Source organism: Toxorhynchites rutilus, chromosome 2 (assembly GCF_029784135.1).
Source record: "Toxorhynchites rutilus septentrionalis strain SRP chromosome 2, ASM2978413v1, whole genome shotgun sequence".
NCBI classification, from domain to species: Eukaryota; Metazoa; Arthropoda; class Insecta; order Diptera; family Culicidae; genus Toxorhynchites; species Toxorhynchites rutilus.
Window position 1 is genome coordinate 261,775,210 of NC_073745.1, and position 27,059 is coordinate 261,802,268.

The 27,059-nt window shown below is 37.8% G+C and overlaps 1 protein-coding gene across 8 annotated transcripts in view; it reads right to left on the reverse strand.

Moving 5' to 3' along the window:
- Positions 1 to 27,059, reverse strand: part of LOC129764713 (cyclic nucleotide-gated cation channel alpha-3) — a 425,575-nt gene that overhangs the window by 246,601 nt on the left and 151,915 nt on the right. For all 8 annotated transcript variants that reach the window (XM_055764092.1, XM_055764090.1, XM_055764097.1 and 5 more), the window contains one exon: positions 5,977 to 6,204. In XM_055764092.1, coding sequence (XP_055620067.1) covers positions 5,977 to 6,193 — 217 coding nt within the window. In that variant the 5' untranslated portion in view covers positions 6,194 to 6,204. The remainder of the gene's footprint in view (positions 1 to 5,976; positions 6,205 to 27,059) is intronic.

Below are 27,059 nucleotides of genomic sequence, written 5' to 3' on the forward strand. Positions count from 1 at the left end.
GTACAGCTTTCGAGCACGGATTCTGGCCACATTGTTCTGCTTCAGCGTCCGATTTGGCTGTTTGCTGGCTCGGAATGACCTTATTCGTTCCCGGAGACGAATTCGTCGCACCGTACTGTGAGCGGCCTGGAACTTATTGGCCAAATCGCGGTCTGAAAGATTGGGATTCCTCTTGACGGCCTTGATGACTTTCCCACGCAGTTTCCGGTCGACAGTTCCACTCCGACGCTTCGAATGCGGCTTCCGAGCCGCCGTCAAAATTTCCTTGTACTGCTTGATAACACGCCATACGGTATTTCTGGGCATTTTAAGCTGTTTAGCTAGCTAGATGCCGACAACAATGGATTTTCAAGAAAACTGTGCACAATTTTATCTCTCCGTTCGGCTTCCATGGCGGTTGTTTACAAAATGCTATCGTTTGGTGTTATGACATAAATACATGGTGAAAGGTAATGAATTTCCCGACACGTGGGTGAAAAAAATTTCCAAATCCGTCCACTAGGAGCGCCACAATGAGCAAAAGAATTTGTTCCAATATTAAATGAAGCAGACTTTACAACCAATGATTACGAAAATAAAGTCCATTACATTCGATATTTTTTTTAATAAAAGGCTAGCTCATTGGCTCCAATTTAATATCATTCATCGATTCATCTGAATCGATTCAGTGGTTCAAAAGTAATGAATTTTGTGAAAAAATGGAAAAAAATAAAAAAAGGGTCTAATTTTTTTGCGATACAGAACAAAATTACCACTTTTGACGAAAATATGAAAAATATGAATGTCGGTTGGGCATGGAATGGCTGTATATGTGCAGGGTGGATTCGATTATATACAGTTTTGGATTCGATTATATACAGTTTGGAAAACAATTTTTTTTTATATTTCAAATATGACTTATTTCAAGAAGAAATGTAACCTTTCAACGTTAAAGTGAAATTTAAGTGGCTTTTACATGTGTCAAAGAACAAATTGTAGAGCAGTTAAGGAGCTTAAGTTTGATTGATAGATACAATCTACTTTAATATAATTTTTTTAGGGTAAAATTGATAATGACACATTGAAAATTATTAACTTTTAAGTTTTTCACTTCGAAAATGTTATTTAAATCCACTAATTTAGTCGTTCCGCTACTATATCCTGTACTAAATTTTCTCATCTTTCAAATGAAAGCATCAAATGAGGCGTCTTCCGTAGCGTACTTTTTTATGTAGGGCTACTTTGAGCCAACAGATTCCGAAACAAAAAAAACTCTATCATTGTTGAAATTCGAACATATGCGTAGAAGCATTTTTTCATTAAACATGATCGTCTATCATCCTCTGAGAGAATCTGGATAAATTTATGAGAAAGGTGTTTTCTGACTTCGAGAGGATGAATCAAAAATCCTCTTTTATATTAAATACATGCAAAAAAACGAATAAAAAATCTTTTTTTGAAAATAAATGAAAAGAAATCAGGAACTGTATATAATCGAGTCCGCCCTGTATATGTATGCATGAAAGAAAAATAAAACGAAACCCTATCTTAAATGTATCTAGAGATGTTAGAGAACTTCTAAGATCCTAGCAGTGGGTCCAATTGCAACTTCACACTCCAAAAACACTTGCAAAATAAATCCGACTACAAAAAAAATCCTTGTATATCACTGATAAGCACAGAGAAAAACATGAACGGAAAATACGGACTTATTCGCGATGATTTCAAATATACGTCACCTTTTTCCCAAGGCTTGTTGCTATGAGAAATAAAGATGAAAAATTGCAAAAAGAATGCATTTTTTTTAAATTTATCATAACTACAGAATAACTTATAAGTATATTATAGTCTCATAAACGCTATTGCCTTAGTCTTTCCTGGAGGGTCCTGGTTTTTCATGTTTTAGGTATAAACTAACAAGTTCTGAATGATTTGGAGCGTTTTGAAAAATGTTGGTACCTATAGGAAATATACAAAATCAAAAATATTTTCAACAATTATACAAAACAATAAAGTTTTTTTCCTCTTTTTAAAGTTTTTTTCCCTTTTGATCTGGTTGAAACTTGTCATCTATTTGAAGTTCTGTATATTTTTTTCATCTTCTATCTATCTATATATATAAAAATGGAGTGATGTCTGTCTGTCTGTCTGATTCTTATAGACTCGGAAACTACTGAACCGATCGACATGAAAATTGGTATGTAGGGGTTTTTGGGGCCGGGGAAGGTTTTCGTGATATTTTGAGACCCCTCCCCCCTCTCTAAGGGGGGGCTGCCATACAAATGAAACACAAATTTCTGCATTACTCGGAAATTAACCAAGCAAACGAAACCAAAGTTGGCATGTGAAAGTTTTAGGGTGCAATAAATGTTTCTATGATGGTTAGACAGTCCTTCCCCCACTCAAAGGGGGGGCTGACATACAAATGAAACACAAATTTCTGCATTACTCTAGAATTAATCAAGCAAATGAAACCAAATTTGGCATGTGGAGGTTTTAGGATGCAATAAATGTTTCTATGGTGATAAGATACTCCTTCCCCTCTCTTAGAGGGGGCTGCCATACAAATGAAACACATTTTTTTGCATTACTCGGAAATTAATCAATCAAACGAAACCAAAGTTGGCATGTGAAAGTTTTAGGGTGCAATAAATGTTTCTATGATGGTTAGACAGTCCTTCCCCCACTCAAAGGGGGGGCTGCCATACAAATGAAACACAAATTTCTGCATTACTCGAGAATTAATCAAGCAAATGAAACCAAATTTGGCATGTGGAGGTTTTAGGATGCAATAAATGTTTCTATGGTGTTAAGATACTCCTTCCCCCTCTCTTAGAGGGGGCTGCCGTACAAATGAAACACAAATTTTTGCATTACCCGAGAATTAATCAAGCAAATTAAACCAAATTAGGCATATGGAAACTTTAGGGTGCAATGAATGTTTCTATGGTGGTTAGGTACCCCTCCCCCCTCTCTTAGGGGTGGCTGCCATACAAATAAAACACAAATTTCTGCATTACTCGAGAATTAATCAAGTAAATGGGCGGGACGAAGTTTGCCGGGTTAGCTAGTTTCATATAAAAAAGGCTTTTTAGTTTGTTTGCAACTATAATTTTATGAAAATACGAGCTCAATTTGTCAGACTTCGCTTGAGAATCAAGTCTGCTTCCTTCATGGGTTGCAACCCCTCCCCTTTCCCCATACTCTAATGACCTCCCCCTATGTATAGGAGATAAAAAAATTATAAAAAATAAAATAAATAAGATAATGAAAAAAACGTCTAATGTCGCTATTTTCTAGTCATATTCACCAAACTTGACATACATGTCCCTTACACATGAGAGGTGGCCAGAAGCGTTTAAGAAATGGGAGGGCTGAATTCGGAACAAATCCATATACTATTTCCTCTTTTTATATAAAACTAGCGGACCCGGCGAAATATGTCCCGCCCATTCGATTTAACTCGTCAAATTGTATTCTTAGAAGTTCAGCAGGCTGACGGCATTGTAAGAAATCATGAACGGAAAACTCATGTCCCCAAAATAAAAAAGGACCTCAAACTTCAAAACAAAATGCAACTTGAAGCAGTAGATTGATAATAGCAGAAATTCAGCAAATTATTCAGATCCGTTGATCCATTCTCGAGTCAAATCCCGACATACGAACACCGAATCATTTTCAATTATATAAATTAGCAAAAATCGCAGAATAAATATTATTTTGATTTTATATGTTTTACCAACTTTTCGATTTACTTTCATAGCTTTATAGACATATAATCCTGTCGCAGATAGACACGCATCAAACATGAAGATAATTGGAGGACAATAATTTGATTCAAGGATAATAATGCCGCAAAAGTTAATTCCAAATGAAGGAATTAACTCCAATTGGACAAACTTATCATTGTAGAACGAAAACGTATTCCAAAGTATTCTATCATTACAATTTGGGTGAAGACAAACTCAACGATACAAACTCATACAAACGACTAAAATCTGGTCAGCCGTTCTCCTTTGATGATATGTCATATGTACGTGAAAAAAAACCTTGTTTTATATATAAAAATACCCGCCCCTATAAAACTTTAACACAATATTGTCACAAATGATCTTAAGCAACTTGTTTCGATCGCAACAAGCGAAAATAAAGTATTGAAAAAAAATATGAAAGTATTTTTGTCCGCTCACTAATATGGAAATCGTGCTTTGTGACTTGGCTGTGAGGGCCTTGTCGGGGAAATATCTGCCCCGCGACGGACATGACTGAGCATTGAATTGTCTTTTAACATTGTTCGAATGAATGGTAATCTGTAAATAAAATCAGTAAATTTTTTTTGCTTGTTTAACTGATTTCAATGCTGTGAAAAAAAATCGTTTAACTCGTCTTGATTTATGAAATTAATCGATTTATTCTATAAAGGGTTGATATGTGTAACCATTATACCAAACTAATTCCACATAACGAAGTCCACCTCCATCAATTATTTTATAGAAAACACAAGGTACAGACTATAGCAAACATTCTGTAATATCCGTCGGATAAATGTCCATCAGCTGTTTCACATACACATCCATTTGAATTAACTAAATTTATTTCGAAAAAAAACATTCTACACTTTTCGTGTCTGCCGTGGTCACTGGACGGACAATACGAAAGTAAATTTCCGCTTTATAAATAAACACCGTGATTGAATGGCGCATTATCCCTGCGGCCCGTTCTTACAACCCACAACAACACTATCACCACCGGAGGACAACGTGTTCGGGAGTGGACTGAATCGGCCCTGATCAACAAATGTCGGTGCTACGTGACATTTGCCATAAACCATCCTCATCTGTGCAGAGAGGGAGGTCGGTGCGCGGACCAGATTCGTTTGCCAGATTCGAATTCAACTTTAAATTTATTAGAGCTTATTTTAGCCGCGATAGCCACGATAGTGAGCCTGCGGACGAAAGGATTTGTGTTAGGGAGGCTACGAATTCGCACTATTGTTTGTATTATCGGTCGCGAAAGCAAAAAAAAATTAAATGCTTAGATCCGGTGCAGTTCTCTCCGTATATTCAATTGCCTAGAGTACGAATCTGAGCCTGTCAGTCTTCATTCCCTGTCAAGCAGACCGAAAAATCCATACGAATACCAAGAAAAGGATGGTGAACTTTGGGAGAATTTGTTTGTAGGCATGTACCTCTCCCTTCTGGTTGTAGTATTTGCTCACAGTGATGCAGCTGTACATCACACAGACTGAAAGGTGATAACAGGGCTTCATTCTACACCTGAACCCGTTGGTGTGCCACTAGGACGAGCGAAGAGTGCAGCAAATGATGATAGCCACCAGAATATAGCGGGAATCATGTGGCGAAAGTCACAAAGATCTGAATTTTGCTGCAACCAATTGATGATGACGATGAAACGTTTGAGCAAGAGCTGCGGTTGTCGGTGGACAGTTCCAGTCCTAAAAGCATCTCCCATCTACTGGGACTTAATTTGATTCCTGGTCGACACTGCAGTATTAAAGCTATGCTCGCCCGAGCATTACGAGGTTGGGGTTTGTGGGAGTTGGCTCCTTTTTTTTGCTCTCCTCTGGTTACGATATACTATTATCGGTTCACACATGCATAACTCTGCAGAGCAGCTTACGCTTGTATAAAAAATGAATGTCCGTAAATGTCGATTGAATTTACATGCCGTTAATTGACCGCCCTACCTTCGATTTCCATTAGGTTGAAAATTGCCGAAGCTCGAACAAAAAATGTTTTATTTCATTGCATTTCATACATGCACAATTCATAATATTCCCGATGATAATACAAATGGATGTCGGTACATCAATGCAATCGTTTATTATTCAAAACGTTTGAATTTCATAACATGCGTGATACATAATCCCTACATTCGAGATAGAAGCATACCCCAAAGTGAATTCAAACAATTTGAAAACTTCGTTCAATTCTGTATATTAACAACCTGATTCGATCGGAATACCACTGCCATTACCTGGTATGTAACGAGGTCCATTAGTCTGCCCGAGTGAGAGACTGCCGTACGACACGTGACTGGACTCAGCGCCCCCGGAAACCACTGCAATCTCGTCGAGTTCGTGACCGGGTGAGGTGCTGTTGGCCGATACTAGCCGGGTAGAGGACGTGCCCGCGGTGCTCTGAGATTCTTTGCGACCTCTTAGCGATAGCACCAGCCGTTTGGCTGTTGACATTGTGACGCTAACTGTAAAACAGAACAGAGACAGAGAGGGAGAGAAAGAAAACGTAAGATAAGGCACATGAACTATCAATTATAGCGGCAGAAAGTGACTCGGGAACAGCTAGAGAAGGTAAAGATGCAGCCTTCTAAGTACACCCTAACCGATACGGAACAGTTTCTTTTTTGGCATCTTCACACCTCGGCAGGCGTCCAAATTGGTTTGTCGAGCGTTAAATATAAACTTCTAACAGGTGTCGGTACGGAACGTTCAACAATAAATTGTTAAACATAAACTCTCCCCCGACTCCAACGTTGTATCCTTCTCACAAAGGTATCCGATGCAAGTGGGGACCATAATGGAGCGGTTTGTGTTTTTGGCATTTCGTTCAGGTCGATGAGATTATCGACTTTCTAGATGAAAAATTCAGCTCAGCTTTGGCAAAAATACAAAATTATCATGGATTAAAGCAACCCCCTCCAGTATTGTGAATAACAATAAATGCAGAGACAACCGCTATAGAAGTATTGACATATATCACTTGAACGTAGAATATTTGAACAGGCTTGATGAAAAAAAAAACGTCAATAAAATTATTCAGTCGGCCGGAGCGAGTCAGGCGGTTTTTCGCAAATATTGATCCAAGCACAACTGTTTGTGGGGCATTCGTTTGAATTCGATACAATAGACCACACGAGATTGCTACTTTGTGCAAATGTTTATGTTTTGAAATAATCATTTGGGAAGCCAGATAAATGTTGCTCAATGCAGTTTTCTATTTAATGATGATACGCCCTCGGATAGTTCTGGATGATTCCCAGATATGGAATTATTTGTTTGATTCAAACTTCACTGGAATTGATGTAATAACGGAGAATTTATTGCTGTAAATGAGATGTGATTATAAAACCAATCAGACTGATGATGAAAACACTTCTTTTGAATTTGTTTTATCCTTACAATGCTCCATGTGAATCTTCAATTGTTGAACACAGTGCTGAAAGTTTTCTTCTATCAGCTCCTTCAAGATTCGTGTCGCTTTCTTATTCACAAAATCAACAAAATTCACGAGATTGGAATAATAAAGCGGACGTTCCAATACAGGGATGCCTTATCAGAATAAAATTCACTCAACAGGTAACGCATGACTACCGTATGCGTGATAATATTTGCACCATAGAGCATTGGGTACTTTCGTATTAGCGTCACCGGAGCCGAAATACAATAGATAGCAATTAGTTAACCGGGCAAACGTATGCCGTCCGACGCTCGCTAACGCTCGGTTGGACCTAACTAAAGGATCGTCTCCTATGTTTCAAACTAACCGGGCAATCGATGGAACACAGGTTTGTTTGCGACCGGCCGCCGTTTCCGACGGCGGGTCGGCGGCCGGCTCGGATTGCATCACCTCGGCGGCTTAGCGCCGCCTCTGTTCCTTGTACTCGATTGATTACGTTGACCTCAGAATAAATTTAATTAAGAAAAACCAATTCATAATGAAAATTGCACTCCTGTGGCGTTTAACCTTAAATACCCGAAATACCAAATACGATGTTTCCTTCATAATAATTAATAAATTAAATCTAAACAAAAAGGGTTGGGTTATATCTATGATATAACCGCAAGGTTGACGTGGGACTACCTTAGCTTAGCAATCATTTGTTTCTGTTGACTAAATTTTTAATTGAATGAAACAATTTCCGAATTTAATTGAATTCAATATATTTGCTTTGTGAATAAAAAAATGGGTGGGTTATATCTATGGTATAACCGCAAGGTTAACGTGGGACTACCTTAGCTTAGCAATCATTCGTTTGCATTGATTAATTTTTTGATGGAATGAAACAATTCAGGAATTCAATTGAATTCAATATATTTGCTTTGTGAGTAAAAAGATGTATAATGCCATGTAAGGTCAATTCATCCATTGTGATAGATAATGTTCTTCGTTACAGGTAAATTGAATGACAATCCTTTTACGTTTGGTATGACGCCTAGGACTACATATGTGAACGGAAGAATTATCAAACGATTATTTTATTTTACGTTTCCTTCTGAAGTTTGCATCTCTTAAGTGTACGTACTTCTCGAACCGCGAATTTGCTTGGTTCGATGAACTTCAGGCACTCAGTTCCGGTTTTGACATATACGTCGAACGAATATTGTTTAATCAATAGGCGTTATCGCAGCAAATGGTTAACAACATTTTGCCTAATCATCAAATGGTATGCGTAGAAATTCAGTGAGCAGAAGATATGAAGGCACATCCATCAATGCAATAATGAATAACCGAGCCAAAGCGTTGTGTTCGTACCCGCTTTTGTAATCCGTGCTAGGAAAACACTTTTCGGAGTGCAGAAAACATGCGGGTGCAGAAGTACCCCCAGCTTGCTTGAAACAACAACTTCAACTTCAACTACTTTTTATACTATAGAGGTTCTAAACATGAAAGTTCATTCGCTTCTAGTGCCTGCACGATTTTCCCAGGTTCCTAAGTTTAGGAGACCGTGTTAAGGAAACATATTCAAAAAGGCAAGCGAGTACAAAAGTACTCGCAGTATGCATTTATTTGCCAAGCCGATTTCCCCAGACATCTTGGTTTTGAAGCTTGTGTTAGGCAAACATATTTCAGTCGGAACAAAAATGCCCCCGACTTGAATGTATTTGCAATGCCGACTGTCTCAAACACCTAGGTTCTGAAGTCTGTGTTGGGGAAACACATTTCAGCCGGAACAAATATACCCCCGACTTACATGTATTTGCAATGCCAATTTCCCTACGCTCCTTGGATTTAAAGTCTGTGTTAGGGAAACACATTTCAGTCGGAACGAAAATACGCCCGACTTTCATCTATTTGCAATGCGATTTCTCCAACGCTGCTTGGTTTTGAAGTCTGTGTTAGGGAACACATTTCGGTGAGAGCAAAAGTCCCCATACTTTCATGTATTTGGAATGCAGATTTCCCCAAGGCTGCTTGGTTTTGATGGCTGTGTTGGGGAATCCGTAAATCGGACCAATCAAAACACGGCTGTTAGGGCGTTTAGATATCGCCTAACATTTTACAGTTATTCAATTGTTTATCTAATGAAAAACAACATTTTATTAATTGCGATAGAAGCGTGGAAATATTCCCTATTAATTGATGCAAACATCTTTCCAATCCAGTAAGAAATGTTCGAGTTATAAGCATTCGGAATCTTTCATTTTTTGCTGCATGTTCTGCTTTTAGGTTTTCATTTTCCCCCCCATATTTTCCGGTTAGACGTAGTCCCACTTCAAAACAGTTAACAAACAGCGTGTAGTCAAGTAAAAAAAATCAAATTAGGGCAAGTGCTCCTATAGTGGAGGTAGTACCCATAGTAGTTGTATAGTGATAAATGTCGCTTTATACAAATTATCGGTAATTAAGACAAATAAACTGAAAACAGAACTTTCGATGGGTATTTACGTCACATTTGAGGTAATAATGACGGTTTTTTTATTGTTGACGTAGAACTACGTCTTTCAGGAAGGGTGCCAAATCAGAAAACAGGTCACGTTTTTGTGAAATAAAGTTAATGTTATTAACTATTTTCATAGTAAACAAATGCTGATACTTTGCAGACCAATGGAATCGGAAATTCACTAAGATTCGTTTAACATACTATACAGTACAATCCACTAATGCCTAAACAGTTAAAATAATGAAAACTGGAAGCATTCTCATTTTACCATACATTTGTTCTGCCGATTTGCGTGCATTCCCGAACAGAGCTGTCAATAACGAGCAACTGATACATCCGTTTGTGCCCGTTTTCAACATATTTGATTTAAATAAGCCATCTGCGATTTGAAGCCAAACCACTTCTCGTTTGGTGGTCATCGAAGCAACATGGTGCCACAGAGCATCGAGCGGGAGAGGATTGTTTTCTTTTCGGGTGGAGGAGTATGGAGTAGAGTTTCTTTCCTAGAGGCAGAAACCGAAAATAGAATAGAATGGAAACACAGATGCGAGTGAGCTAGCATAACACAACGAGCGGATATCATTCATGCTTAATACTGATTTCACACACATAAACACACAGCTCGATACGAGGAGGGGAAGCCCTCTGTATCGAGGTGTACTATGACAAAGAAGAGCAGCATACGAGAAATTTTTGTGCTAGTGCGGATATGGAAGAAAATCCAGAATTTTGGAATATAGATATACACTGCATTTATTTAGATAAACGTATATTTCATGAAGGTATGCTTTCAAATTTCAGCAGGGTAGCCTTACAGTTGCATGTTGTAGTGTTCGATCAAATCTCAAGCGGAATATAGGAGCAAAAGGGTTCATAGTTTGTGATTGATATCTGGGTGGGAAGGAGAAAGTCTGATGCGAGTTGATCCAAATAAACGAGAAGTGCTGATAGCTCTCGACGATTCTGAGTAGCATGCATGAGTCGAGTCTACTGAAGTAATAAAAATTAAATAGCTAAAAAGATATCACAATAACTTCGATGCATTCTAAAATAATATCCGAAGTGATAAACAAGTGGATTGAATAATATAATTCCGTAGTTCTACGTCGAAAACTGCGGTCGTGTCTTAGATACAACCCATTACAATTTTTTTATCCCATTTATTTATTTATCAGGCTCATTAGCATTTTATCTGTTACAGAGCCGGGTTTTTATCGTGTACATGTACATATGTTTATGTTTCTATAAATTGTAAATTACACAGTAGTAGTAGTAATAGCCATTTAGGCGCTAGGTTTTCTGTTCCATTACTTTATGGCGAATTACACTGTAGTAGCCATTTAGGCGTAAGTGTATTCTATCTGTTCTCCCATTGTTCAGCAGACCGGACAGCGGAGACAGTTGATATTGATCATTGTTGGGTTATTTATGGAACAGCAGCCCTATATTTTTTGCAGAGTACAGCAGTTGTATGGATGAATCGATCTTTGTTCCACCGTGGGTCGATCTCCATAGCTGATGATGGTTGCGTGAACGTAGTTATTCTATAACAACACAAAGATGGTCAATTGAGGGCCATGAGTTTGAACTCACGATCGATCGCTTAGTAAGCGAACGCGTAACCAAGTGGCTACGAAGACCCCTTTAATGAAGTTTTTATAATACATACAAATTTTTTTAAGAAAAACTGTTTTCAAAACTCGTCGCAAAATTCTGTCCAATTTCTTATAATTTTTTTAACCGAATACCAATTTTGCTTAACGCTTTTACAAGTAGTAAAATAATGTTACCTCATCCATTTACTATTTTTTTATCAAGAACATGACTTATTTCAAGTTATGGAATATGTTTTAATATAAATTTATTTGTTTTTCCTGATTTTTCCCTTTGCGCCATTATAGGCACATTCAAGCATGCTTGTTCCCATAGTGGCACATCGCAATGTTTACAAATGACAGTCGCAGATTCGGTCTTAAACAAATCGTAGACAGTGAAAGTTTTGATTAATATTCGTTGTTATATCGGGTAAGAAACAGTTATTTACTCATGAAAATACTGTGCGGAAATACGGTGAAGCGGCCATTTCGCGCTGCATGGAGTTAGTTACCTCCAAGCAACAGACTCTTTACGCAGCATGCAAAGCTTACGGCATTCCTCATTCTACCGTCAGTTACCGGCTTAGTGGCAAGTGGACAACAAAAGCTCGGAAAGAGCCGCAGACTGTACTTACCGACCAGGAGGAGCGGAAGCTCGTCCTATACTTGGCCACAATGCAGAAGAAATGATTTCCGGTGACGAAACAGTTGCTGCTGCATAAAGTAAGGACTTTCTTCGAAACCAATTCTCGTTCCAATCCGTTTAAAAATAACGTTCCAGGTTAGTGTTTAATCTTTTTTTTTTTTAAATAGAGATGTATTAAGAATATCCTTATCGGTTGTAGGTCGTTGTATGTTTTCTTTCAGTGCGGATGGATCAGTTGTACCACCAGGTGTTGTAGGTAGGATCCTGTTGCATCCGATGCGATTGAGGATAATCAAGGCATTGTTAGGACAGTATGCGAGAATGAAGCAAGTCCGTCAGTATCTGATGCTTCCGAGACAGTTCATAAGGATCCTGTAGAATCCGTTGTGGTCGAGAGTCATGGATTAAACGAATATATTGTTGGCCAAGATATTCTGGAAGATTCGATTATCATTTCAACGTCAACAATCCAATCTGCGACAGAATGTATTGCCAGGAAACGCATAGACGAATTCAATGACGGCTCAGTCAAATCCGAATAAGAAGAAATCATTCGACAGCTTTACGAGATGTTGCTAATGCCCTTTGGTATGCAACATATGGAAGTCACTTGATTCCTGAGGTGTCGATTACTAAAGACTCTATCCCTGGAGAGGATTCAGCATTTGTCAAGGAGATGGGCGACGATTGCTCTGAGTTTGAAGAGCGTAACATTACGCCACTCAGAGCCCTGAAGGAAGTAAATGGAGACAACATTGCAAGACGTAAAATGAGCATCTCGAAACTGCTTCAGACCCCGCCAACTTCAAGAAGAAGAAGCAGTCACCGAAATTATAAAAGTAAATTTCACCAAGTCTTGATAGCTTCAGAGTGGCTTGCGGAAATTCATCAACTTGAAGAAGAAAAGGAGAAGGAAGTAGCGAAGAAGAAAGCCAAAGCAGAGGAGAGAGAGCTAGCGACAATTAGAGCCGAAGAACTGAAGAAAGAGAAAGCAGACATTCGAAAGCAGAAACAAAAAAGGTTGAGCAACGTAAAATTGAAAGAGAGAAACTTTTTTTTTATCTGTATTATAGTGATTTTCAACTCTTTTGGCTTTTGGCTTTCGTCACTTTTACTTCCATTTTTGGAAGAATGTCGGGAGTGAGAATTGAACTCGTGACCTTTAGCGTGAGAGGCAAGGATGTAACCACTACGCCAGATCGCCTCCGCTAGAGAGAAACTCCGAAAGCAGGAAGAAGTGCAACAACGAAAGAATGAAAAATAGAACAAGAAGCAGAGTAAACTGGCAGAACATAACCGACAGAAGCAGCAAAAGCTGGAGTTGCTTGAGGCATCAAAGCTGAAACAACATAACTGAGCATCTGTCTGCTTATTTTGCTTTTTTTACATGAAGTTTATTTGTCGTTCGTTCTTTATCAATGAGACTTGTAGTCAATGATTAATTTTCTTAATACTGAATTGAATTTGTAATCAAATGTGCACGATGCACAGTCTTTTTACATATAATAAATCCAAGCCATGTGTTGTGTCCCATAATACGGTGGTATTTTTAATTAAAATTCTATGGAGAGAACCAAAAGCTATGCAGCTACAAATTGCATCACTTAGGGAGCTATTCATTAATAACGTCACGTTGTAAGAAGGGAGGGTGTTTCACAATTCGTCATAAATAATATGAAAGATATAAGAAAGTTGTCATGGTGGGATGAAGGGAAGGGAGGTTTATTTTCATTAAATGTTGCCTGACGTACTAAATGAATACTCCCTAATTAGTGCATACAATGTTTAAAATCTTGCTTTATGTTGATGAAAGCAAAAAAAAAAGTATTTAATATTAGTTTTACCTAAAACCCAGATATACCCAGCTTTTTTTACGCAGTTTTTTTGTGCGGTTTTTTTACGGGGTTTTTTACGCGGATTTTCCAATTAACGCGTGTTTTTACGCGGATTTTCCAATTAACGCGTTTTTTACGCGGATTTTCCAATTAATGCGGTTTTTTACGCGGTATCCGCGTAAAAAAAATACCAATGCAATAACACACCTCTCCCTCAGCTCACATTTCTCTCTTATACTCCCCCAGAGCATATTACGGTAATTAGTGCTTGTAACGGAGTTTAGCGCTTATGAAGGAAACTGATGTCGCACCTTATCACGATTCTTACGTGGATTTTAGGTGTTGGGTAACGTTGAGCTCACCGGGGGTACAACGGGACGGAGTTTTTACGGGCAGCAATTCGTGAATGTCTTTCCCTGTCTACTTAGCTCTGGACGGTCCAACAGTGGTACTGCATGTGCATCGGCAGTAGAGAGCAGATGACCTCATTCGTGAGGAAAACCGAACTATAGCTACCAGTAACCAAAGAAAATGCAGGAAAAAGACTACGGGTTTTCGGAAGCGAGCAACACTCAACTTTTTACTTCCATTTTACGTGAGGATAGTACCATTTGATATCTATTAGGTGACATGGTTTTTTTCTACGCGGATTTTCCAAGTCAAACGGATTTTCGAATTAACGCGGTTTTTTTTTACGAGGCACGTATCCCCCGCGTAAAAAAAAGTGGCACCGCTACCTCCACAATAGGTACACGGTGCCACTATTATAGTAACCATTCCACCACTATCGGAACATAAACGATCTTACAAAACTCTTATTTACTTCGAAATGCATGCATTTTTAGTGTTAAAAATAGTTACTATTGAAAAAACAATAAAATTTTGAATCTAATGATGTGTTGCAACATTGCAACATATATATATATATATATATATATATATATATATATATATATATATATATATATATATATATATATATATATATAGATTTTGCTTGATTTTGACTGATTACTTTGATTGTCTTGACTAAACGCGCCACTATTGGTACAAAAGGCGCTATATCGGTTATTTCAAGAGATAGAAAAAAAAATTGTTCTACAAAGATTTCTCAAATAACAACATTGTTGAACTATGTTTACCTCTATCTATAAAGATAAGAAAGTTATTTTTCTTATTTCATCGACAATTTGGTCACCCTATTTTTGATAACATAAAAATGAGCGCTCTATTATATGTAACAACTTTATCGAAGACAGTTTTTGTCTAGAGAATAACAGTCGAGCTCTAAATGCTAGTATCCACTTAAATTCACCTCCTGGACCATTGTGCATTGGTTTATGTCAAACTCCATCCTAAAAACTGAAAAAAAATTCAGAAAAATGTTACTTTAATTGAATTCATGTTTGAGGATTTCATTTGTTGTACCATCTAAGATAAAATTTTGAAGAATGAATATGGCTGACGATGACTAAATAAATGAATAATAAAAAGTAGTTTGCTTTCGTTTTTTTTTATTTTTTTCCGAATTCATACAGTTCTAATTCTGGCGAATGATTGTAATTTTAAGTTAAAAAAAAATCATCCAAAATTCGTAAGAATCATTCTTAGTTTTAAATCATCAGTCATTTTTTTTGTGAAATAAAAAAATCGCAAGCACAATTTTCGAAGAATCAAATGTGAATAGAGCGATACAAAATTTCGTTACAAATTCTTCACATTCAACTAGATTCTCGCCAAACTATGATGAATTGATATACAGTTTGGATTGTATTTTCTATTATCTAAAATTCGGATAAACATCAAGTTTATCGAGAAAGACGCACCACGCTAGATATGGGGTACAGACCTGGAGGGCGTTGCTGATTAATAGCTGCATCCCAATAGGAGATACACGGGATACTCCGTGTCGGGCACAGAGCATTGGAGACTGCAACATCCCAATTATGAGAACACTTGTAATCAGTGTTGACAACTATAATTTTAAACAATCAGGAAGAATGAAAATAAAAAATCTGGATAAATCAGGATAGCTCATATTGGGTTGTCCGAAAAGTTAATGTCGATTTTTGGGAAAACAAAACATCATTTTCAATCAAAGTATTACAATTAATTTTATATCCCTAGTCCTGTTTAACAATCTTTCGCCATCTTTCACATAGCTAAAATATTCTGTCCTCCCAGAACATGTTTGCTTCCTCGTCGAAAACTGCTGCGAGCCATACATGATTAAAGTAGGTTGCTCATATCAACTCATAATAAAAAATCCATCCCAAATCCCGCCAGAAACATAGTATATCTTGCTTCGGGCAAAAACCGGATATATTTTTTTCTTTATTATAGTGATTTTCAACACATTTCGGCTGGTTCGTCACTTTTACTTCCATTTTTGGAAGAATGTCGGGAGTGAGAATTGAACTCGTGATTTAAAACCGGATATGTAAAAGAATTAATAAGCATGGTAAAAATCCTCCCATAAGCGGAAATGCTAGTGTTTCGCCTGATTTTTTGATCGTTTTTCCAAAAAAACCTACAGCATCACTGCAGCCAATTGCTGAGAAATCAATACTCAACTTTTCACTGAATCCATCGTCCATGCTTTGGAATGAATCTTTACTCGACAAATGTGGAAAGTACATCAGAAGTGGAACACTTGTTCAATTTTTCCTAATTTTTATGATATTATTATGGTTATAAATATATTCACCATAGTCATTAAAGTTGATTTTACTTTGAATCAAACGAACAAATTACATATGAAATCATTTTATATTGACTGTGGATTCAAAAATTTTCTCTTGAGTAATTTTACACTCTGAAATGTATTCCTACATTAATAACTCTGGGAATACATTTACATACACATTATCGATAAAGCAATGTTGCTCCCCAAACTTAATCTCGTTGTAATTTCATAAATTCGACAGACAATTTGGTTTCATGAAATTTTCTATCACTGTTTTGAAAAGCCACAAAACAATTGAGGATAGAGATAAAAAAAAAGTTAAGTACAGCTTTGGGTCTAGAGAATCTAACTTAATGTAAGATACAAGTGCGAACCGTAAAACTATCATGACAGAAAACTTTGGCATGGAAACCAGTATATTTATAACGAATAATGTAAAGAGTACAAAAATCGTGAAAAATCAGGATCATTTCAGAAAAATCAGGATAAATTGAGTGTTCGTCAGGATATCAGGGAGCGTGCTGAAAAATCTGGGAAATCCTGAAAAATCAGGAAGGTTGGCACCTCTGCTTGTAATACTAACCTCGAGCCAACCGCGAGTAATCGGTTACATATTACTAACATAGTTGTAAGGCAAACATTGTCGAAATATTGAATTCCCGGCCCCGTCAGGTTGACGTCAGAGTCTTGTGAGAGAAAGGATCGAGTGCATCAATGCCGTGATCAATCATTGTTCGACCATCATTCTTTTGGATTTGGGCGATTGGTACAAATTTGGTACAATCTGCTACAATCTGTTTAATCGGATATGTCAGCAAAAAATGGTGAATTGGATATCTGATAGTTGATTACGTAATTGTGTGCATAGATGTTAACCCATAGATACCCTCCATCAACGGGTGTTGACATAAAGACGAAAAAGTTCGATTTTTTTTTGTAGAATTGAGAAGATCGCGATCCTCAAACGGGCAAATCAAATGTCAAATTTCTTTTAGTAGCCGAGTGATTCACAGCCTACGAGTGGCCCTTGAGATAAACCATGGATAGCCTCTGTAGAATATATAGATTTCTCTCGGTTATATTCTCAGGTTTCCCAAAGATGACGCGGAGAGTTATGTCGATGAAAGGTTGCCTAGAGATAATTCGTAGAGTTATTTTAATGAAAAGTACGTACGATAAATAATAGGAAACAAAGATTTCTCTCGCTTAACTACTCAGGTTTCCCAAGGATAGCTCTCCGGCGTCGCGATTGGATTTGGATGAAGAGTACACGCGATAAATAATAAAATATATAGTCGGTCTAATTCATATTACAGGGTTTCCTTTTCAGGATACCTAAATACAATTTCTGCCGCGTGTCGTAACACAAGGTTCTAGGATTTTCGATTCGTCGAGTGGTCGATAGTTCTCCTTTACATAATCACATCACTTACCACAGTGAATCCTGATTTTTACCTCTCCCTACTAACAACTATCCCTTCCTTGATAAACGCTAGGGAACCACGCTATAGAGGCGACCCTTCTGGCCTTCGGGCGGCGAATATCATACTAACATTCCTTACCTTCCCCTGGTGACTGTAAGGACGTGGCCGGCGTCGTTATTGACCATTTAAAGCTCGAATCACCGAAAATTGCACAACGAGAATGATTTGTTAGTCCCAAGCGTGCAATTTGGTTGGTTCAAGTCAATCACGGAGAGCAACTACGAATTGTACAGTCTACCCAAGCTCAAGCTCCCGGCCCCGTCAGGTTGACGTCTGCTACGTGTAATTCAGACAAAAGTGAAAAAATGTACCATTTGAACCAAACCATTCATTATTAGTTGACGCCAGATCATGAGTTTTTTTTTTATCAAATTTATCAACAAGTTTTGAATTTGAACTTGCTCGGAACATTTCCTCTACTCGTGTCCTCATATAACGTCTGCCTGAGGCACAGCATAGTTAATTAAATCTCTAGATCCATCTAAACGTCTAAAGAATTTCTCTACGAGGATTTGTAATCAACGCATCAATATAACACAAAATGATAGTTGTCAAAAATGTACGGACACATTCAAACTACATTCTGTTTACAAAATAATTTAATGTATATCAATACGCCACATAAAAAAGCAAAACTGAAAAAGCTTATGGCTCATGCTCCTAGAAAACTTCCTTCAAATAATATTCACATACCACTGATTGGTAAATATTGATATTTCTAAACGATGAAGAACCATTCTTGAATTACAACTCATATAAAGTTTCCCACTAATCCATTGACATGGTGGCAACAACTTTCACATATCCTCGGCCAATGTCTAAATACTAAAGACCCCATATGTTGGCAGGCAAGTTTCAAGCTTATCGATAAGAAGTGAATTAATCACGCTGGGGAAGGGAGAAACAATACGTCTGGGATTAACTTGCGACCGCAAATAAATAATTACTATCATGGTTCTAGCTTTAACTTATAACTGTGGGCAAAATTCCAATAATGCGTCACTTTGAATCCGTAGGCCCTGAGCTCTGACATGGGTTGACTCCTGGAGTATATCCATTGTAGGTCAACGGATCAAGTTATTCTAGGCCAAATATTTGCCTATCTGGATGGTGCTAATAAAAGCAGCAACGGAAGCGGCCCCTCGCAGAAAGTTTCTCCATTTGCACCCCGAGAATAGAGCAACTTTCGGCGCTGAGGTGGTTGTCTCACGCAGCCCGAGCGGTCCTGAAGAACGGTCCCGAAAACGAGCGGCTCGGGATTAATCACTGCGATAAAACTTTCCTCACTTCATGCAGCAGCCATTGGGCTGTGATTGTTCTCGGTTAGCCGATCTGTCCAAAACATAATTCGAGCCATGGTTATACTTATAGGCAAATATTCGCCTCCCTGCCGAAACGACGCATTGTGATATCCTCATAGTTCGAAGCTAGCCGTTCGTGCCAGGACCATAAATCCTGCCCATCATTGGGTCGAAAACGTCTAACAGCAATCGTTCGCCGAATTGAATGTTTTGTGTAAGTTTCGGATTTCGGATTTATTCATAGCGTTTAGCAATGCCGTTTATTTGCGAATGTTCGTTTGGTTCTCTGAATAGCACCAGTGGCATGAGAGCGATCCAACAGAAACAATCATTAAACAATACTTTGGCTGTTAGGGGAATCCGTCCAGAGGCGATGGTGGACGAGCTTCTCCCTAGGAGCACGAAATAATTTGCTGCGTGCAGTGAATTCGTAGTTCCCTCGACTGCTGGAGAATACCAATCGGGAGAATGCGCCCACAACCGACCGCAACATAAATCTAAAACTTTTCGAGAGTACACAAAGAACAGGACGGCGCGAAAATTATTTACTAAATAATTGAGTACCTGAATGCTAACACAAAGCGCCATCCTGCTTCATGCCGTATTGTGCTGCAGCTCTGAAAAACGTGCGTGGAAACATCACGGTAAACTCTGGAAACATTTTTTTATATACATAGAGCATGTTGAAAACTTCCCGCTATGTATTCCCAACTAAATTCAAAGCAAAGTTTACGTTCTATCACCCACCAGCATTAAGCCTAGCTCTCCCTTGCTCCTCATGCATCTATATTAACATCCTTTTCTCTAGCGGAGGCTCCGAAAAGATCCGGTGAGAGTTGCATAATGATTAAAGAAGCGACGCCGACGAAAGACTTCCGTGCCACGGGATGCTGTCGAGCGGATGAGTATAAGTAGCAACAGAAACATCTCACATTGAAGCTGCACTCAATAGAAAACTGCGCTTCCTTCCGACAATATTGTGTGCAGCACTCGTGCTGTGAAGACACTTACGATGACAACGCCGCCGACGCCGCTGGTACTGACGTGCCAACACGGCGCACGAGGAACTTTCGAACAATCCTGATTTTCTGAATTTTCATGTGATCGACTTTCGGGTATGATGTTGTTCTTCTCCCACACTTTATCCGGGTGGTGGTTTTTTTTTTACCAATTTGCTCCTCCGTAGACTATGGATACACTCGCTCTGTCGGTAGCATCTACTCGACGAGGCTCTGGCTTGTTTTTGTTGTTACCTCCGGCAGTTGAGAAAGTGATGAATAAGTTGTTTGCTTAATGCATGTACCTACCGTAGACCATGTACGAAGTTTGTTCATTTGGAAAAAAAGCAATGACGCACTGTTGGGAATAAGTTTGGAGTATTTTGCCGTAGGCAGTAATTTGCTGGGTGCATTATGTGTAGATCATATCAAATATGAAGGCGTAATTTATGTTTCGCAGAACTCGGGTTCGCAATACAAAGCCCACCGGAAAACTTGTTCGGGAAAATAAGAAAGAAGTTTTTCGAATAGCTAGGTATTGCTGCTGGGTCGAGCTATAAGTAGCATCCGCTTTTTCTATGAAACAGAAGTTTTCTAGTTTCTATACGTGGTGATGTATTTTTGCGATCTTTTGTTGATGGCGTTGTAAGGTGTTCATCAAAGTCAGAAAAACATTTCACTAGCGGCATTCTATCCTGGAAGGAGATTTTAGAAATACATTTTTGTTCAACATGCATCGTTCACGGTTTCAGGTCATGTCATGTTTTATTCGATGTGGCAGGCTTTCATCACAGCCAAGAAGTACTCAAAAACGCAAAAACCGTCTCTCTGATTTTTGGATAAGTTATGTAAAAAATCCTCTGCTTCAAAGAAAAAATATAAAAAACTACCGACAGTTTTCTTATACCTCTTTCTACCAAACCGATCATTTTGACCAGTGTGATATTCATTTTTTTTGGAAATTTCAAAGAAAATAAACTATATAAAAATCATAACATTATTAGAATATATTAAATAAAATTTCAAGACAAAATCTTGTGGACAAATGACACAACCGGTCGTTTTTCCCGGTTTTGACCGGACCGGTCAATAATTAGGAAAATAAAACTCAATTTCTTTGCATGTGTAATAGACGAATTTCATGCCAACTCGACTGGCAGCACCATCTCAGATAGTAGTGAAACGTTGTTGGTGTAAAGACATGGGTCATTTAAGCAACTTTGCATACTTGAAATATTCGAAAAACTATTGGGCGGCTCGCACACCGCAGCAATAAGCAACTAGCAAACTGCAATACGCAATATACAACAGGCAACATATTTTGTTGTTCTTCGCATACCAGAGCAATAAAAACCCCTGACATTATGCAAACAATCGGCTTAATGTACGAAACATGTCAAAATATGGGCGATAAGTTGCTCTTCAACCGACACGCCGTGTTGCCGTGTGCGAGATCAACAAAAATTAAATGGAAAAATCCATTGGCGATAACATTGCTTATTGCATGTTGATAGTTGCTAGTTACTCATTGCTCCGGTGTGCGAGCCGCCTTAGACTACTTTTTGGAAAACCCCTTTTTTTCCTTCAATTTGTATAAATATTTATAACTTAAAAACTATGATACCTGCAAAATTCATGTCAAAGGATGAAATGTAGGAAATAAATTTTTACGAAAAAATACCAAAAATTTTTTGGGAAAAAACTTTCGCAGAAAGTTTGCGATATAGTCGAATACACTATATCGCTATCTTGACTTGAAACAAAATTAGGATAAGTTGTATTTTTTTCAAAGAAAACCTGAAAAAGTTGATGTTCGAAAAACTTTCTCCCTGTAAAAGTGGGCTATTCATATAGGGCTATTCATATATATATATTTGAGAATTTAAAAAAAAAATACGTTTTTGAGAAAAATGAATATTAATTTTTAAAATGACTTTTTTGTAAGCGAATTTTTTTTCCAACATTTTTTTGGTATTTTTTGTGAAAATTTCAACAATTTCCTATATTTCATCATTTGACAAGAATTTTGTAGGTATCATCATTTTTAAGTTATAAATATTTGTAAAAAATTAAGAAAAAAAATTGGCCTTTTCCAAAAGTAGTCTAATTGTTTTTCGAATATTTCAAGTATGCAAAGTTGCTTGAATGACCCATTTCTTTACACCCACAACGTCTCACTACTATCTGAGATGGTGCTGCCAACTCCTAAGACGAGTTGGCATGAAATTCGTCAATACCTTTTCAAAGAAGAGCTAGCTCATTGACTTCAATTTGATATGTCGATCATTTGAAGCGAATCAGTAACCCTAAAGTTATGATTTAAAAAAAAGCAATTTTTTTGGAAAAAAAGGAAAAAAATATTTTTCGGACCACCCTAAAATTGAAGTGGGCATCCTAAATTTTAAGAAAGATCAAAATTGCTCTGTGAGATCTTTTCTCTCTGTATGTGAATATTAGCTACTCGTTGGTCAAAGCGAGGCTAGAATTAATTTTTAGTTCATATTTCTTCTCTGCTTTACTTCTGCACACCAGTGCAAGCTCTACATTATGATCACTTTGTGCATATTCTGAGGATGCATTTTGAAGCAAACAATCTTCCATGTACACACGGTACACAGTAGCAAAATAGAAACTGACGGTTGGCCTAAGCGAGAGCAATATTAATTGTGTGGCTTCTTTTCCTTGTTCACTTGAGTAGAATGATGCACGAATGTTAGCTAGGATTGTTTCCGTAATTGGAGATTTTTTTCCCCGACGCTACTTTAGTGGCCCGTATTGGTCGGCACAGTTTTAGAAGCACAGATGGGAATAATTGTATCATGAGGTTTTTATCAAAATGCTTGACATTTTTCAATAATTCAATAGTTTATACAAAAAAAGTTCTTTGTTGTGATAGATGTATAGAAATATTTCGAATCGATCGATTAAAACGTCTTTAATATCAAGCAAGAAATTGTCGAGAAAAAATAGTTCGAAATCTTTCATTATCTGTTACATGTCCAGTTTTTGGATTTCATTTCACATCCTATGCAATCCTGCTGAACGTAGACACACGTTGAAAATGTCAAATAGTTGCATAGTTTCTAGTCAATTGATTACTTAAAGTTCGAATCAGCGAAACTTGCACAATGAGAATGGATTGCAACTCCCACTCATTGTTTTTTTTTTTTTCAAAGAATGAAGAGAATCTGTGAAGCAAAACCTAGGACTCATGGAATGTTATTACTGTCAGTACGTACCGGAACCTCGTTGAGTTAATTTTGGAGAGAGTGCGTGGAGGAACCCCCAACAATCATCATACTACCGAATATTGATGTTGAAAGTTGAGGGGAAATTTTTTATGATAGAAACAATGATCCGTCTTAATTTTTTTACGCTCAATTGCCTTAATTCTGGCCCACCACTAGATTACTACATTGATTGAGAAGTTTTCTATATAAAGAATTAAATCATTCCAATTACGTTTTCACGCAGTAGTAATTAGCAAATCTGCCAAGAACAATCTTAATTGATAATATTCAAGTATCAATACACAGCGTAGCAGAACCACAACAGTAGCAATGGTAGCAATAGAGGTGGAGATAATACGGACATGGTTAGAAGAACTTAATTAATTATATTTTTAGAAACTCATGTTTCCCAAAACTTTAATGCAGTTTCTTACAATTCAATATATTGCTTTTCGACCCAATCGGCCAAATGTTTTTCAGTGTTTTTTACTGAAATTAAATCAGACAGAAAAGTTTAACTATTTTTTTGATGCGTACTAGAAACTAGATATTTGAGTTAGGAATATTATCCTGGAATCTGAATATGAAACAAAAACAACAGGCGCTCGTGATTGTAATTAAAACCAAACATCCAAAACGATCAACATTCCTTCGTAGCAAGGTTGAAATTCTCTGGGGTTGTTGAAATAGAACCAAGAATGCTTTGTGTATACGGAATGTTCTCAAAAGTAACATCCCATTTGGCGCCATATTTTGTATCACATTGCAGCTTCAATATCGAATCGCCGCGTTTATGGACCGAGTAGAAGGAATGTAATTTAATACATATATTCACCGACATTGTAATCAGAATCACATTTCCTAGGATGCAGCGCAAGTATTGCAATTCTGCGAGATGGAAGCATCGCGCCTTTCACTCTAAAGTGATTAAAGTATGTACCCCGTACACGACAGCTCACATTCCATCACTCGGATACTCATAATCGTGACAGCGGTCCGATATTGTTCACAATCCAACATCCAGCGCGGAATGAAAAATATGTTGCCTACGGGTATGTCGTGGTTTATAACAAAAAATATGGTTCTCTCGCCTCTGATGGTAATGGTATGTGCAATTGAAATAACTTCTTGGTAACATATCTCGTCATAACGGACAATAGCCATCTATTTTCTCGCAGATCGTCATCAGTCTAGCAATAATAAGTTGTGTATACTGTATTCAAAATCACTTGAGTCATTCGGGATCCAGCTTTACAGCGAAAGAAATTTCTTTATATAAACATATTGTGTTAGGCTTGATTCAGATAGCTTTTCATCAACACGGAAGAATAGTCAGGGGTAAAACGAAATCATTCAAAACGTTGTAAATTGAAGGTTCAACCAAGCTCTCTGAAAACTCAAAATAGAGTGATTTCAAGATTATGAAACATACTGTATTAACCCAAGAATGCCGACTAGTGTTATTCCAAAACCAACGTCAGCAAACATTAAGTATTATTTTTTCAGCTTCCCAACTGAAACAAAACCATCTTCAACATCATCCAATTGATGGAGAGAGTAGGTAAGCCCAGAGAAACTCGAATCCGTGTTGGGCTCCCACAATGGGCAGTAATCCATAGCGAATCAATCGCCACCACCAATCATGACCGCGAAGAAAAGTTGGAGCTATTTTCTTTGATTTATTTCTTCTCATTAGAGCCAGAGCGGGGCTACATCAACTGCTAATATAAACAGCACACTCGAAGATATTAAAGACAAACAACCTTCATACAGGATCAGCACGGGACCGAGAAAGACGACCGGAAACGGCCAAACACGACGAGCTAACGAGAAGCGGAAGAATGTGCGGCATGTGCGAAGTGTACCAGTAAGCTCTGCACGCGCTCCGGGAAAATGGAATGCCGAGTGAAGAGGAAAAATTTATCAAAACAAGTATAATTGAATTATTGAAAGCATGAGCTGGCGCTGCTTGTGCCGCTAGTGGGCTTGAGTTCTGGCCTGACTCGGCTTCGCTGACCGGAAGATGTAAACAATCGCCCGAGTAACCGCTGGCTGGCTGACTGGCTCTATATGTAGAGATTTTCCGGGCTGAAGAGACTCGTCCTGGCATAAGCGCGGCATAGCTGAATGCTGCAGCCACGAGACCTATGGGGTAGTGGTCTGAAAGGACAGCGGACGCGAGCTGTGAAATATTAGGTGTTCCGAGTGGATGATTCAAGTTCGAGAATAACATGATGCATAATTTGCTGTCTCTTGCGAGAAGTATTTTTGTATGTAGATGGTTTCATCTTGTGAGAGTTAAATATTGGTGAATTGTAATCTAAATCGAACAATATTATCAGTCTTTAGTCTTTACCTAAACCCAAAGCAACAGTAGTTAGTGAACTACAACAATACCATTGGCTTTCCGAAACAACATATTTTCTTGTGAAAAAATATGGATGCATTAAATATTCTTGTTGGTCTTCCAAACCTATTTAATTTGGATTGCTTCCCATTGCTCTATTCCCGGTATCGAGAAAACGAATCCACTCCTTAAGAAGGCTAGTATGCTGAGCACAGTTTTTGAAAGGCAAAAAGCTTTCCACGAATTCTTCTTAAGGGGCTGTCCACATACCACGTGGACAACTTCAGGGGGGAAGGGGTTACGAAAATATCCACGCTTGTACACGGTGAGGGGGGAGGGGGTTTTGATAATGTCCACGTGGACACGTTAAATATTTTTTAAAGTAAAACATTCAAAGTAATAGTAAAATTGGATGATATCTGTTTTGTATTTACACGATTTTTTGAGCTTCACGCCCGCCATGAGTATCCAGTATTCATCAATAAAAATACTGAACTGCCTGAGAATGCTGCTCGGTCAAACATTCATATTTTTTCGTATGACTGAACCTCTTTCCTGAAATGTATATTCTGAAGGTAACGCACATGAACTAGGATCCATCAATTTATTCCAATCGGTAATAGAGGGCCATTAAATCCGTCAGGATAAAGACACCCAATAACAAAAAGAATGTTGGATTTTTTGTAGTATTGAAAATCACGACTTAAGTGCGGATTGAATTCAACTTTTGCTCTTGATGACAAAACTGTTTGGTTTTTTTTTTCGAGAACTCTCAAGGATTTCTGAACTTTGAAACGAACAACAAATTCTTCCATGAGTGTACGGGCCGTATCTCTGGAAATCTATTTCTTGCAATGATGTTGTTCTTCATTGATGTCTGGTAATTTTTGTAATACGCTTTTTTTGAGTAGTCTGGAAAGTTCATGCTGCTACCGCTGATTAATCAAGAGAAAAGATTAAAATCACGAAACATCGTGAAAAACATGCATGCAACATGCAAACATGCAACAATGCATGGACTACATATTCACCCATATTACGGAACCCGATCGGATTTGACATATCGCAATCCGAACGAAATAAACCTTTGCATTCTGCAGTTCAAGGTTGCAACATTTGCACAATCCGATAGGATTTGACTCGATCGGATTAAGGGGGATAGAGACACGAATTTCTTCGAACAACGTTTCTTCGAGCTCCGAAAAAGTAAAACAAAGAATATTTTTACCATCCATTACATCACTATTTGTTTATCTATCTTTCAACGATAAAACAAAAATTGAACGGAAAATAATATATCCATAATTAGAAGTTGA